At 42.0% G+C, this 14490-nt stretch overlaps 1 protein-coding gene across 1 annotated transcript in view; it reads left to right on the top strand.

The window, feature by feature from the left end:
- Nucleotides 1-3175: 3175 nt before the first annotated feature.
- Nucleotides 3176-14490, top strand: part of SPTBN1 (spectrin beta, non-erythrocytic 1) — a 93532-nt gene continuing 82217 nt past the window's right edge. Inside the window, exon 1 of the mRNA XM_075497031.1 lies at nucleotides 3176-3362. Coding sequence (XP_075353146.1) covers nucleotides 3215-3362 — 148 coding nt within the window. The 5' untranslated portion in view covers nucleotides 3176-3214. The remainder of the gene's footprint in view (nucleotides 3363-14490) is intronic.

Raw genomic sequence — 14490 nt, 5'->3', positions numbered from 1 at the left:
CAGCCCATCTGCAGGACCTCCATTTCTGTGGTAAGAAGCCCGGAGATTTCTGCTGGAGCCCGTGTTTATCTTCCCTCCCTGTTCCCGGAGGCACCAGGGGGCTGTGCTGGACCAGAGCTGCAGCAGGATTCTTAAGAAAAATTGTTTTCCAGCACAGGCTTAAGGCGGTGGTTGCACATTATGTAGCTGGGTCTTTCTTTGGAAGAAGGCAGGGCAGCTTATTTCAGTTAGGATTGAATTGTGTTATCCTCGCCTCACCACAGAAGTGCTTTGCTGCAAGGTACTTATTTTTATCCCTGCAGTGTGTGTCTGCTACCCGGCTCTGCTGTCCCTGTGTCGTTGAGCCGCATCCCAGAAAAGGGAGCTTGATGTCAGCCAGTGAAAGAGGCACTGCTTTTATTTTCAGCATCTCTACAGAATCAGAAGAAGGATGCAAGTTTTCTAGCCCTGTACGTGTAGGGTAACAGGCCCATTTCATGCTCAATTTAGCTTTATCTGGGATAGATTTTGCTTGTGCGATGCTCAGGAAGGGTAAGAGAAGTGATAGAGCACAAGTTATGTTTGAATTTATTCTGGATCCAATTATGTGTACATCTAAACACAGATGATACAGAAAGAAATGAAATCGGATGGCTCGTAGCATCTATACTGAATTAGCATGTCGCTGCATCCCATTTTTAGGGTCACTGCTTTTATTTTTACAGTTTGAGCTGCTGCTTTTCCAGTGGCATATCTCCTCCTCTTCATTGGGCACTGATGAATACAGAAAACTGAAAAGATTGAAACTGATGCTGTAGAACAGTCTGATTCCACTCGTCGTTTATACCACGGTTACTCCATGGATTTAATTGGAATTAACCCTGATTTCTGCCTGTGTACAGGAATCAACGGGAGCCTTTTGTCCAGGCTTGATACGAGCTGAGGATCAGGTGGTGAATGCTGTGCAGAAATGTTTTGGGTGGGACTTAATCCTTTCCCCGTCTTTGCTCCATCCTTGTATTTGTTCGTAGCGGCAGGATCTGTCCGGCCGAGGAAGGACCCATCCCCAGAGCTCCCTGCTGGAAAATGTCAGCCTAGGCGTGTGCAACGAAGGAGTATCATTTTAAAGACCTTTCCCAGAGCGAGTTTTTTTCATATTCCTTCAGGCTGTTGGCAGCTTACCATAACTAAAGCGATTTCTTCCTACCTTTTGTGAAGGTTGAATCGCTCACAAACAGGCTTCGGTAACAGCTTCTTATGTAACAGCCTCGAGTGCGGCTCGTTTCCCATTCCTCTGCAAAACGAAGGGATTATTTTGCAAGTACATAATACGAGGAACCTCCTCATCTGTGGTGGGGAGTAGGAGAAAATCAACCCGGCCTCTTTATCCTGGGACCGTCTGGAAAATTGATGCCTCTTAAGTGCGCGAGCAGCGATAGTAAATACGTTGTTTTTCCCCCGTGAGCTGGATTTATGTCAGCTGCCGGGTAGCCACGTTTCGTGGGCTGGATGCGGGCCTGCTAAAGCCGTCGTTCACCCTGCCGCAGGGCTGTGGCGGGACAGGGCTGGCGGGAGGCGAGAGGCCCTGCCCCGCTCCCCTGCGTCGGTAGGTGGCACCCGGGGGCAGGCTCAGGCGGGAGGATGGCGGGCTGAGGCGGCGGGGCCGGCCCCGCTCCGCCGGGCCCCTGGGCTTGTGCCCCCCTCCGCCGGCTGGTAACGCGGTGGTGACAGGCGGGCCCTGCGCTGCCAGCTGCCCCCGGGAGGTCGGCTGTGGTAGGAGGAAACGGCCGTTCACCTGCTGCGGCCAGCTCAGGGACTGGAAACCGCCTAGGCGGGCCTCGGCCTGCGCTGGGGTCACTGCGTTCTCGGAGGGAAGCGCCGGGCCTGACTCTGTAGCTGGTACCGAGATAAAAGGTGCAGCATTTGTGAAGGAGCTCCAGGCTGTGAGCCCTTGCCTAGTTTGTAAACAGCACAGGGGTTGAGAGCTCAAAGGAGCGAGAGCAGGAGGAAACAAACGGACGGATCCACAAAAGGAGAGATTTCCCTCAGATACTCTTCGAAGTTTTCGTGTAATATGACCATTTCTATTAAAACCTAGTCTTGTCTCCCCCCCCCCCCCCCCCCCCCCAAATATTTAACAGCGTTTTTTATAACTATTATATTTTTAGAAGGGTGAATTGTGTGTTTGCTCTTCAGGGTCAGCCCTTGGGGCCTCTCTGAGCACTGACTTTGGAGGGACTGGCTTATGGAGGATGCAACGCAGCCGCTACTTCACCCCCAGTGGTGGTGAGAGCTTTGGATCGGTGCTCCCAGGCCAACGGCTGTTCCTGCAGGCTTCACAGCCTCCAGTTTAGCAGCCGTTTATAACCTCCCTCTTCTTCCCCTAGAGAAGGTGTTAGGCTGTCTTATATTTAGTACTGATAAGTACATGCAAATTCCGATTAGAAAACGGTATGAATATGCTAACAGTATCCGACTGCCTGAAAGAGGAGAACCTCATGTAAAGAGTTGCGTTGGTGGGCTACCATTTTGTTGCTAGGGAGAGTTCAAAGCAATGCATCAGTTAGTTGTTTTTGTCTTGATTAGTTCATAAATAAATTCCCAGGACCAGTCACAAAGTCAGCATTTGCATGTGAAGAAAGAAATGTTTCTTCAGATCTATGTGAAAAAGCTTCTGCTAGTCAAATGCTTACATGACTTTTTAGGCACTTGCATTTTTTCATCAGAATGTGTACCATTTTGTAAAGGTTTTGAGGTCGTCTTTGCACTTCAGATTTTTCTTAGCAGAGTTATCCATGTCTCCATATGCTTTAGTCAACATTCACACATTTATAAAGCTGACAGGCTGCTTTTGAAAATAACAATTGTGAAAGTGTCTTACTGCACCGCTTCATACGTGTTCCACTTTGTGGGGAGTTGAACATGACAATTCTGGATATGTGTATGCAGCAAAGCTACTGGCTAGAAATCTTTCTTTTGTGAAATATTTCATTTTTTAAGAAGACTTGAAGCATTCAGTTGCTTTTTGAAGTACTGGTTGGTATCTAACCTGATCTTGAGCTTGTGCCCAGGCTTTGAGTAAAAGTAATTGATTTTTGAAACCAGAAGTCTTGAGCTTGAATTTTAGAACTTTCTTCCAATATATGTATATTGTCTAAATTATTATTATGTATTTTTCTTTTACAGAGGTTTTTAAGAAGAATCTGATGGTGAGAATAGGTTAAGAAGACTCAGAATGACGACAACAGTAGCGACAGATTATGACAATATTGAAATCCAACAGCAGTACAGCGATGTCAACAACCGCTGGGATGTCGATGACTGGGACAATGAAAATAGTTCTGCTCGACTGTTTGAACGATCCCGCATCAAGGCCCTAGCTGGTAAGCACTGATCGCATGAGCAAAACTCTGATGCTGTATGCATGTGATAGTACAGGATACTGCCTGTCTTTGGTGCCTGCGCCTTGTCGGTAAACTAGAGCTGAAATTTTCTTGAGGTCTGGTGCAGTTTGTCTGAACAATTTTTGAGATTGTTTCATCCATTGACGTTAGTGGAACATGATGGTCCCATGTTGGTTTGCAGGATGTGCTCATATCTGACGTTTTGCAAACACTTGGCTCTTCAGACTTACTATGAAGACTACTTTGGTGTAAGCATAGGAGAGCAGAGATTTCGTCCATGTATTTTTTTAATTAGAAGGTTGTACTTGACTCTGTTTCCCACCTCGTAAGTCTCATCAGATATTAACCATTTTGGCTGTGTATTCACATTGCTTTGATTGGGTTTCTGTGATTGGCAATGATGTTGGTTTCCAGATTTGGAAAAAATCAGAAGGATAACAAAAATTCTGCTTCAAAGTATTGTCATTTGGAGGTGTTCAAAACATCTCACCTGTCCTGAAATGGAGGAATGTGGTAGATGGAGATAGTTGTCATTTAGTGAATAATGCTGAAACTATAATTTTTCTGAAGAAGCAGAGCTTCTGAAATACATGCTGTCTTCTGCTGAATTACACTTGTCATCAGTAGATAAATGAAATTTGATTGGGTGGTGGTGGTTGTTGTTATTTAAAAGATTTGATTATTGCATATTAAAGGCTGTACATTAACCAAATTTGTTTATGCAGCAAGGAGATTATGTCATGTCCTCTTGGCTCTGAGGCATTGCCCTGCAAAGCAATTTTTATGCGTTCTGTAAATGATTTCCTGACTCTTATGGTAGCATGCCCACATTCCTGACCTCTGAACAAAATGCCTCAGTAGCGTGGGACATGCTGTAAGCACAGAAAACAGCTCATAATATGCTGAGCTTTCTGCTAGTGAAATTTTAGTTACAAGGACAGTTTTAGACCCAATACTTTATAACATGTTGAAGCAGGTTTATTAAATTAACTGTAGTGAGACAAAGGTATCATCTTTTTCATTTGCCATCCTGATGAGACTGACTCCAGAGCACAGTGTGCCCTTTCTCCTCTTGATGCCGGCTGTGGGAGTGCAGTAGATGCAGAACACCTTTACATGTCAGGCACAGGGCAGGATCAGGTTTGGAGCTGAGCAACAGGGAGATAAAATAGTTCACACAGGTGGGCAGAGAGCAGATCATATAACCCTTACTGAGGATAGCAATGCTATCAATTTAATGGAACTGCTCACAGAAAGGATGTGTGTTAAATTTTGCTATCTTTAGAAGACTGTTAACTACAGCAGTTCTCATCACAGCGTGCATTTGAAATTACAGGTAAAATGCCTGATCTGGAAGGGGGCTGTGCTAGGTGGGGTCAGGAGCGGCCTGACCGATACCTGTGGTGGTAGATTGGTGGTAGGCAAGAAGAATCTTGACTTGGGTTTTTTTTATAGTTTGATCTTGTTTGAGGAAGAAACTGTATTTTACTCCTGCCACATTAGTGGTGGTAGGTTATATTATATTCCTTGGGTGGGAAGCGCTTTTAGTACAAAACTCATGAGCAGCATTTGGGTCCCACATCTAGCCTTTACTGCAGTTGGTTGTTCTACTTACTTTTATGGCAGGCAGAGCTCCACACCTGAGTAATGAATAATAAACATGAAACTCTTACTTCAAGGAGAAGTAATGTAAGGAAAGTACTTGAATTATTTAGATAGCCTAAAACAAATACCAATGTCAAAGCAAATAATTTTGCTGAAGATTCTATTCAGAGGCATATTTAAACATTTTCCCAGAGTATGATGTGTTTATTTTTTCTTAATAAGCATTACTCATAGTTATTTTAATTTGATAATGTTTCATACCTGTAATTCTCTGCCATTAGTGTTGAGAATACTGTGTGCTGCCAAAACTTGGCTTAGCATACTGCACTGCTGCAGCACTGCTTGAAAGCCTAGTCATGATGCAGGGAGAGAGGAACAAAGAGAGGTTTGTATTGCAAATCAAAGGTTATCGTTAAAGGCTAAGCCATGGTACTCCCGGCACCGTTCAACGTATATTTTCGGATATGCTGTCTGGTGGGTAATCTTCCCTTGCATCTGCCCAGAAAGGCACTTCCAGGTTTTTAACAGCTGCAGCCTGGAGCTGGGATAGCAATAATCTCTGTCATTGTACTCGTTAAATCGAGACAGACTCTTTCTGGAAAGGTGTACTCTAATTCAGCTGCTTGTCACAGGATCAGACATGATAATCACTGTGTGAAAGCCTGCGGCTGGTAGTGCACACAAAGCCACACTGGGTGATAGCAGGAGGCTCTTCTGGACTCTAAAACCCATAAATTTGACTGTCTGTTGCACCATCCCTTTCTCCTGGGTGAATTTCACTGCTTTCTGAAGCAGAAGTAGTTGTGCACCACCTGCAGGGCCCAGATTTACTGAATAACACTCCAGTCTGACTTAGATGGGCACTGGTTCTTTGCGGGCACGAGCATCTTCCCACATCTCTGAGACTGGCCATCTTCTGGCAAGAGCATTTTTCTTTCTGGAGGTCCTAGGTTAGTTGTATCCAAAGACTGCCTGTGGATGTCCAGCTCTTTCAATATGTCTGCCTTTCATTGAAGTGACAAGATAAATCCAAAGGCTATCAACGTCTTGCAGTTTATGAAATGCATATGTATCATTAGCTCCTTGTCCTAGTACAAAAGGTTTCAAAATGAACAGACCAGGCACTGGTTCTTTATTCCCCATCTATGAGATGCAAGCTGTTGCGTTCAAAAGTAGAACAGCCGTAGGCATTTTACACTGCCTGACTAATGGTTGTATAGCCAATGTGAATCTTTCTGTTGGTGCAAGCATCTTCTGTCCACATTCTTCAACAAGTTGTGAAGTGCCTCTTCTGTGAAGCTTCCATCTTGTATTGATTCTAGTTTACTGTAATTCAGATGAAGCTTATTTTCTTTAAGGTAAAGAAAGGTAAAGAGTGAGTAGGCAAGAAGTGAGTTCTGTAGGCCGAGTCTGATACTCTGTTCTAGAAAGAATCATAATGGCCCCATGTTCCAGCAGGGTGTTGAAATACTTAAAGAGCAAAGCAGAAGATGGTGGTCAGAAAAATCTGTGATCAGAACAGACAACGTATTGGAGAAAAGCTCAGTTAAAGCAGGTATGATATAATAGTAGTAGAAAAGCACTATGGTCAGCACAGCAGCCGATAACTGATATTATTAAAGTGGTCTGTATACTGTGAAAACCAGAATGCAAAGGATTGTTTCAGTTTAAAACAAATAAATCATCTGTGAACTCAGCTTTCAATCAGAATCCAGATTTGAAGGGATATGCAACCAGATTGGTTGCCATTCATGTTGAAGTAACTCACTCTGCAACTGATATGAGAAGAAGGTAACTGATCTCTACTTCGTAGAGTAACATATCCCACTGTAGGAAATCATCTTTCACCTGTCCTTGTTCTCTGTGGTTCTTTGAAAGGTCTTGCTGGAAGACCAGGTAATTGTACCTGCTCCGTAGAAGCCGAAAAGATATCGTGTTTGTGCAAAATTCTTCGTTCACAAATCCTCAGGTGTTGGATTTCATCTGCCAAGGACCATTAGCTAACAAGATTTGCTGTGCAGTGCCTTGGCACGTAGAGCTCTTACGAAAGCCTTAAGAAACAGTTCAGTTGCTCAGCAGAATTTTGCACACTCAGTCTAGGACTGTGACATTCAGATGTACCATGCTTGCCATCTCAGATGCTGTTTTCAGGTAGTATGAGAATTGTCACCTCCAAAACTTTCCATTTCTTCGGTTAGCTAATTCAATATTAAAAAATGATTGGCTAAAGTTACTCGCTTTTCTACTCATTTGTGTTTTGCCCTGTTGTCCTCTGTGTTCACCTGCGTGACTGGAAGGTCTGTGACTCACCTGTCTGGCATATGAATTCATAAACTTTGAAACTATTTTTAAGTAACAGAAGCATATCTTCTTAGTGCAGGGCAGATGAAGCTGTGCATTCCTTTTTCAGCTCCACCCCAGTGACTGTGCATAGGTCAGGACACTTGCCAGTGTTGCACATCACTGTTCATGAACATTACAGGGGAATACAGGTAAGGAGACTGCATTTGTCGTGCAGCTTTCCTTAGTTGTCCTTATTGCACAAAGAGAAACTAGGCTTGTAATTCACACCAGTAACTTAAATTCTCCCAGAAGCAAAAGGGGAAAATAATTGAAATTGTTACTGAAGTTATACTATTGAAAAGTTTTTCTTTTTAATATGGCGGAATACCTGTTTCTTAAGGATAAAAAAGATGGAGAAAACTTGGAATGGGAAAGCGCTGGGTGCCATATGTGGGGCTAGTTAGCCCTTTTGGCCCTAATATTTGAGCCCTCCACAGCTCCAGTGCAAAATGTCAGCAGAACAACCCCCCAAAAAAGCGAAAAGAAAGGTCCCGCTTGCAGTACTCTTCAGGTATCATGCACCTGCTTGTCCCTGCTGTCTAGCATAGCTCTCATACCAAAGTTTCTACTGTTTTACTCCGAATATACAGTAAAGAGAGAAAAAATCTGCATGGTCAGAATGAAGTTTCAGGTCTCAAGTCAATTAAAAAAAGGACAAAACACAATGATTTAGAGCTTAAGAGAACAACCCTTTGGTTTATTCTTGGCTTTGAAAGAGCATACTGAGAGTAATCTCTTACAGTACATTTCTTGAATATCCAGTACCTGAGCTATCTGGGACTTGAAAATCAGTGCACTAATTTTAATAACAGCAAGTGGTTAAGGAAAGAGAACTCAGCAGTGTATTGATGCTTGTAAATCAAGTTTGAAGGGCACATGAAGGATTCACTTGACACTAAGCAGAAACAAAAACCTTACAGCAGTGAAACTGCAGATGCATGTTCTCAACAGTGGCGTGGCAGTGCTGGATATTAGTCCATGTTTTTGTTTAGCAGCCAAAGGCCTAATGCAGACTTATGCAGGTGTGCGTGAAAGGGCTTATTTTGAAAAATCTTATTTTGCTCAGATAAAAGCTCATGGAATTATTTCAACAAAAGGTTTTCCAAATGTTGACCTCACCCAATGCTTTCCTTCTGAATTTTACTTCTGGAACCATTTCTCAGCTGCAGTTTCTAAGCTGCAGTACCATACCAGAATCTATAGGAGGCTGGTGTTGAAAACAGGAGTATCATTTTGCGTGCTCTGTGTCACGCAGGCATCAAGGGAGAGACCACAGCAGCGGAGAAGCTGCTGTACTTATGCGTGTCACCTGTAGTGTTGGCTGTGACTAACTGATGAACACTGTGCTCTTATCATAAAACAAGAAAAAGCTTAGCCCGGCTGTCACGGCTGATTTATGTGTTTGATTTTAAAGTTGCTGGTGGAGAACTGTTTCTAAAGCAAATAGCAAAAGCAAGACAATAAATAATATTTTGTTCTTAGCATTTTTATTTTTAAAGATCATCAGTAGACTGACCCAAAAAGAAGTGTCACTGTATGTCTACGGTACATAAAATAACTTTCAAGTAAATGTGAGCAACTTGTATTCCATGATGTCCCACCAAAAATGCGATTTGGTACAGAGGTCCTGTGTATCTCATTGCTGTAGTAACATGATTTTTGGTATCAGTTATGCATAGTTTGGGGGTTTGCGCTCTCTCTTTAGAATCAAACAAGTAGTATGCAAACTATGTGGAGGGGTAAGTCAGATTCTTTGTAGTCTGATTAGATACCAAATCCGTGGTCCAATGTAGCTTTCTGAGTATAGAGCCAGGCTTCTGAAAAAAGTTACACTCTGCCGAATGTAATTTAGGAGTTTTCTGGAATCATGCTTGCTTGTCTGCTTCATGGATAGTATTTATGATTACTTAGTAACAGAGTGATGCATGAACGTGATTGCGTCCTGGTGAATAACTGTAATCTGGCACACATTGCTCAGGCAGGACAAACAGAGCTGGAAAAATAGGCTTTTTGCTTCTTTGGGGAGGGAGCATGATAGGAGCAGTTGCTGGCAGCCCCAGTCTGGAAAGTCTGACAGCTACGATCATTTTACGTCTCTCAATTCTTTCAAGACTAAGCAATATTGAGTTGGACAGGTACGCAGGAGAGCCCAGCATCTTGGCAGCAAATGAGCCTGTACTGATCGATCTTTAGATCTTTGAATTCCTGTGCATTAAGCTCCTGGACTGGAATACAGGTACCATATCTGCTTCTCGTAGTTTCTTGTGGAGAACTCCAGACGTAAGCCAATCCTTATTCACCAAGGGCTGACTCTATGCTTGGACAGCAATTCAGTAATTTAGCAAAATAAGGTACAAGAGAATTCTGTACTGTAGTTAAGAAGTGATTAAATATAAAAAGCCATCTGTACCTAGAGGAAGAAGATGGAAAACTGATATATGTATGCTGACTCTGTGTGCATATGCGTATCTGCTTTTAGGATATTACCAATGAAATACCCATGAGGGTAATCCTGAAAGCAGGTAAATCTGCTTTATCATTCCTGGGTATTAGACACATTGGCACTGCACTAACTTTCATAGTGTGCTTCCTTACTTGCACTGAATTTAGGTGAGAACTATGCCTTAATGCCCAGACTGGCGCAGCACAGCTCTCCCCTGTCTATTTGAGTTTCCGTCGTCCATTCATCACCATGGCATCAGGAAAGAGTAAAAGCACCAGGGGACATGCTTTTGGCTGCCTGCAACGCTGAGATGAGTGAGATGCACCGTTCTGCATCAGCTGAAGCAGGGACAGGCAAGCCCAGCAGGGAGAGGCAGGGTAGGATTTGTGAAGGGGAGTAAAACATGCTGGCTGCACCAGCTGCTCAAGGAAAGCAGAAATACTCGCTGCGAGGTACCCTCCATGTAGTTAGTGAAAGCTAAGCCAGGCACAAGAGTAGAGCTGGGACAAAATCATGCTGAAGTTGATTTAGGAGGAGAGACCTACCAGCCAGATTGTCAGCTGGTATAAATTGGCATTCTCCCTTGGCTTCTGTGAGACCATGCTGGAAACTACAGTGGGGAATCTGACCTATAGTGGCCCATTACGGGAAACCTGAAGACTGAAAAGACTCTAACGTTCTTTGCTGTTGGAATCAATGTTTTGGGGGAGTTTAATACAGAGAAAGCATGGGATAACTATTAATGACCTTTCATTGAAATAATGAGATTGTTTTTAGATGTTTTGCTGAGTTGTCTTAATGGAAAGGATTTCTTGTTTATAGAAACTACGTGCCAATAATGGCAATTAATTTTTTTTAAAAATTTTTGACATTTATCAGGGATGAGGTTGGCTGTGGATGCATTTCAAAACCTAGTCACGAGCCTATAATTTAGAAGAAGTCTTTCCACAAAAAATGCATATGCAGAAGAGAATGTTCTCATCTCATGTCTTTAAGCATCTAGCTACCAATGTTTCTGTATTTATTTTATTTATTCAGCCAAATCTGCAATGTGCCTTGCATTTTTCCTTCTGTTTGTTGCTTGGATACTGCATGAAAGCACTCCCTGAAGTATAAATAATGTCTAGCAGAGCATACTGCAAAGCGAAATTCAATATGGGATTAAAAAATGTTTACTAATTTCTGTTAACCTTGGAGCTCTTCTAATGGGGAAAGATTAGTGGTGAAATCATTCTCTCAGATCAGAACTTTGATTCTTATCTTGAGGTAATATCCTGGAGAGATATAAACCCAGATTGCCTTGAGACAAATTGCCTTGATGGGGAAGAGGCAAAAAGAACAGGAACAGGGATGAGGACCAGACAAGTAGAGAGGATGATGAAAATCCACTTCCAAGTTCCACTTTTTTATTTTCTGGCATTTTTCCTAACAGTTTTGAACTCTTCTAGTGAGCAATGCGAACACTGCTGTTTTTTTGCCAACTGCTTTGTATGTGTATGTGGTATGATGATTTTTTGAAGTTTTGCTTCCTTTAAATGTTGTTAAGCCTTTAAGGCAGATGGGTGTCAAACGTGGACAGTGTTTTTACATGTAAGTGTATAATATATTATTATATTTATTCTATACATTATATAAAAATGAAATATGGTTTGCTCTGTGGAATAATAACTTCACGAGTTTGAGACAGTTAGTACTTGCCAATTGATCACTAAGCTTTTTTGCAGAGATGGGTAATTCCCAGATGGGGAAATTTTGTGGGTGAGATTGATGAAAGAAGATTTTTGAAAATAAACAAAGAGATGTCTCTTTTATGTTGGCTTTAAAAATGAGGCTTTCAGCTCATGTTTCTGCATCTAGTATGTTTTTTTTCTTAAAAAAAAAAAAAAAAAAAAACAACCAACCAAACAAAACCAAACCCCAAAACTTCCAACAATTTTTTCTAACATTTTCCCTCTTTCATTTTGAATGAACTACAGGATCAGCACAAGCCTGTACTACCTTGGCTTTTCTGGAACTTTGTTGCTTAGGTATAAGAGGATCTAAAATTCTGTAGAGAGCCCAATTAACTTCAAAGGTTTCTAATTTAGGGGCTCGAGCTCCTCCGGTTATGCAACTGGCAAAATGGAGAGGTACTTTTTTATTCCTCTCCCCTAAACTGACCATGTGTGAATGTGGCCGGTCACAATTGGGATGTATTTGCGAACATTAATCTAGTTTATATGCTTTCTGTTCTATCTTTGTGAAGCAAGGGAAATAAATGTTCTGGCTTATGGAGATTTGTAAAGATCAGTGTGTTCTGCTTGTTGTTTTCACCGAATTTCCATTTTGCTCAGGAGTAGCAGGAGATTGAATTTTCATGCCTGAGTGATTATGGTGTAGCAACAGTGCATCTTCTGTGTTCATGGGCAAACTGGAAAAAAAAGAAAACAGTGCAAAAGGAAGAAAAGAAAAAGGAGGGTAGGAATCTCTCTCTCTCCTACATATAAGCATAGATGCAATTCAGATAGAGGAGGAAAGGAGGGAGGGAGAGGCAATGAAAGTCATTCCAGCTTCTAAAATAGCACATTAAAATCCATAAAAAAGAATTTTCTGGATGAAAATCAAGAAGTGTTTTCATGCCAAAATTTCACAGAAAGCGAGTATGTTAAGCGCGTACCTGTGCACCATGCTTGATTTTAATAGACTTTTTAAGGGTTATTCATCTAAGTCGGGGAGCAAACCAAGTGCATTTTGTGGGCCACAAACAAAACCTGTGAATGTAGTTGTTACAGTTTTTTCAGGCATGGCTTCCCTGCTTTGATGAGTTCACGGAGTATGGGAAGCAGTACAGTTCAGAGGAACCCATTTGGACTGGAATACAGACCAACACAAACTGCAATTTCTTCCAACCACGAGTGGCTCAGGTAGCTCTCTTCTGTGGGCTCTCCTGGCAAGTGTTCCACTGTTGCAGTTAGCAAGGACACGCTGTTACAAAAGTCATGTCAACTTTCCTGTTAATCTGGGACTTGTGTAAACTGAAACCCGAAACCAGGTGGAACTGACCCAGTTTCAGTAATAAGTTGATATTCCGGCCTGATTTGTGAAAAGACTCCCAAAGGTTTTGTGCTCCTTTGGTCTCGGATGCTACAACCTACAGGTTCATCTTGAGCCCGAAGCTGGCTTGTGCCTGGGACTCAGCACGGAGCTGCTGGAAGGCCAGGCTGGACATGGCAAAAGGAAAACATGTGAACAGACCCTTCTGTAATAACAATCCTTGTCTCTTGCTTTTTAATCTGCCCCTTTCCCTTACATTTTGATTGCGTTGGCTCTCCCAAGCCCATGTGAGTCACAGGGAATATATCTGGAAGGGACTTGGAGGACCAAACGCCTTGGTGTTTGGCACTGACTTAAAATCCCCTTTAAACAGAAAAATTGAAGTATTTTCTGAAATAGAAATGTTACTTAAGAGAAGATCTCATTTTGTTTGTATTTATTTCACCTTCTTCTGAGACAGCTGGTAAGTATTGCAGGAAATGGTGGGTTTATAAGATGAATGGTTCTGTTCCCACTAATACCTGCAGAAGAGGTAATTAAGTTGGCACGCTAATTTCTGCTTAGTGTGTGGGCTGTTCCTCTCTGTGTTCCAGCATCTTAGATACAAACTGGAGGGAAAACAGCTAACTCTTCAGGATTAATTTTATGCAAATTGTCAAATGTGATAAAAATAACTATTTCCTATTACATTCTAGAAGAATCCACAGCAAAAACCATCTTCCCTTACTCTATTGCCTATATAGGGAGAGATTCTGTTTTTACTCTGTAGACGGGGGGGTATCACAGAGAAGTCAGGAAAGGCAAACATGATTACGAGTTTTCAGTTCTTAACTGGCACTGAGGGGATGTGTAAGAACTTTACCCTCTTTCAGGAGAAGAGCAAATGTTATGTGATTTCTGTGGCATTTTAGATTAATAAATCATCCTTTTTATCTTGTAATTTTTTTCTAGTTAGTCACCAACTAGAGAATTTACAAAAGCAAATAAGAGTATAGAGGAAAGACAAGGGTGATGATTAACCAGATTTGTAACTATTGTAAGCTCTGGTGTGCATTCTGCTTCCCATTAGGAAGATAATTGTCTGTCCTGGAGTTGTAAAATCGCATCTTTCTTTCAGAACACAACAGTACAGAGCATGCATTTGTTTTATGGTACCCAGGGAACATTTTGTGCATTGCTTTCTTGGCTTTTCACGTATGCATTAAGTGAATGTATTTTGAGGGTGGGCCTGTTTTGAACATTGTGTCCACCCCACATACTGTCTTCATTGTTGACCCAGTAAAGCCAGCCAATATTGGTTGACTTTGTTGGTGGAAGATAGTGTAGACTGATGGATGGATGAGCTTGTCAGGGAATTTCTAGCTATTCCGATTCTAGGAAGGCCATGTGAGTAATATTAACGCTGCACGCTTACCAGTTATTTTCTGCAAAAGTTATGAACTGGATCCTTGGCCAGGAAGTTCTTCGAGGGTCTTTTGTCTATACTTTTTTTGAGATTATGCTAAGATTTTTCTTAAGGGATTTCTTTTGGCTGAGAAAAGTGATAGTTTTGTTAGGTCTTAGAAACATTGATGATTAGGGATTTGAGTGGTAATTTTGCTAGATCTAACATGCGTTTTTTTCCGTAGAAACACTAGTTTTTTCCTTTGTGGTAGGAGCCCATTCACTTCAGCAGCAGTTTTC

The sequence above is a fragment of the Mycteria americana genome, chromosome 3 (genome assembly GCF_035582795.1).
Source record: "Mycteria americana isolate JAX WOST 10 ecotype Jacksonville Zoo and Gardens chromosome 3, USCA_MyAme_1.0, whole genome shotgun sequence".
Taxonomy (NCBI): domain Eukaryota; kingdom Metazoa; phylum Chordata; class Aves; order Ciconiiformes; family Ciconiidae; genus Mycteria; species Mycteria americana.
Note: the sequence above shows the minus strand (reverse complement) of the source record. Positions and strands in the feature narration are given on the sequence as shown.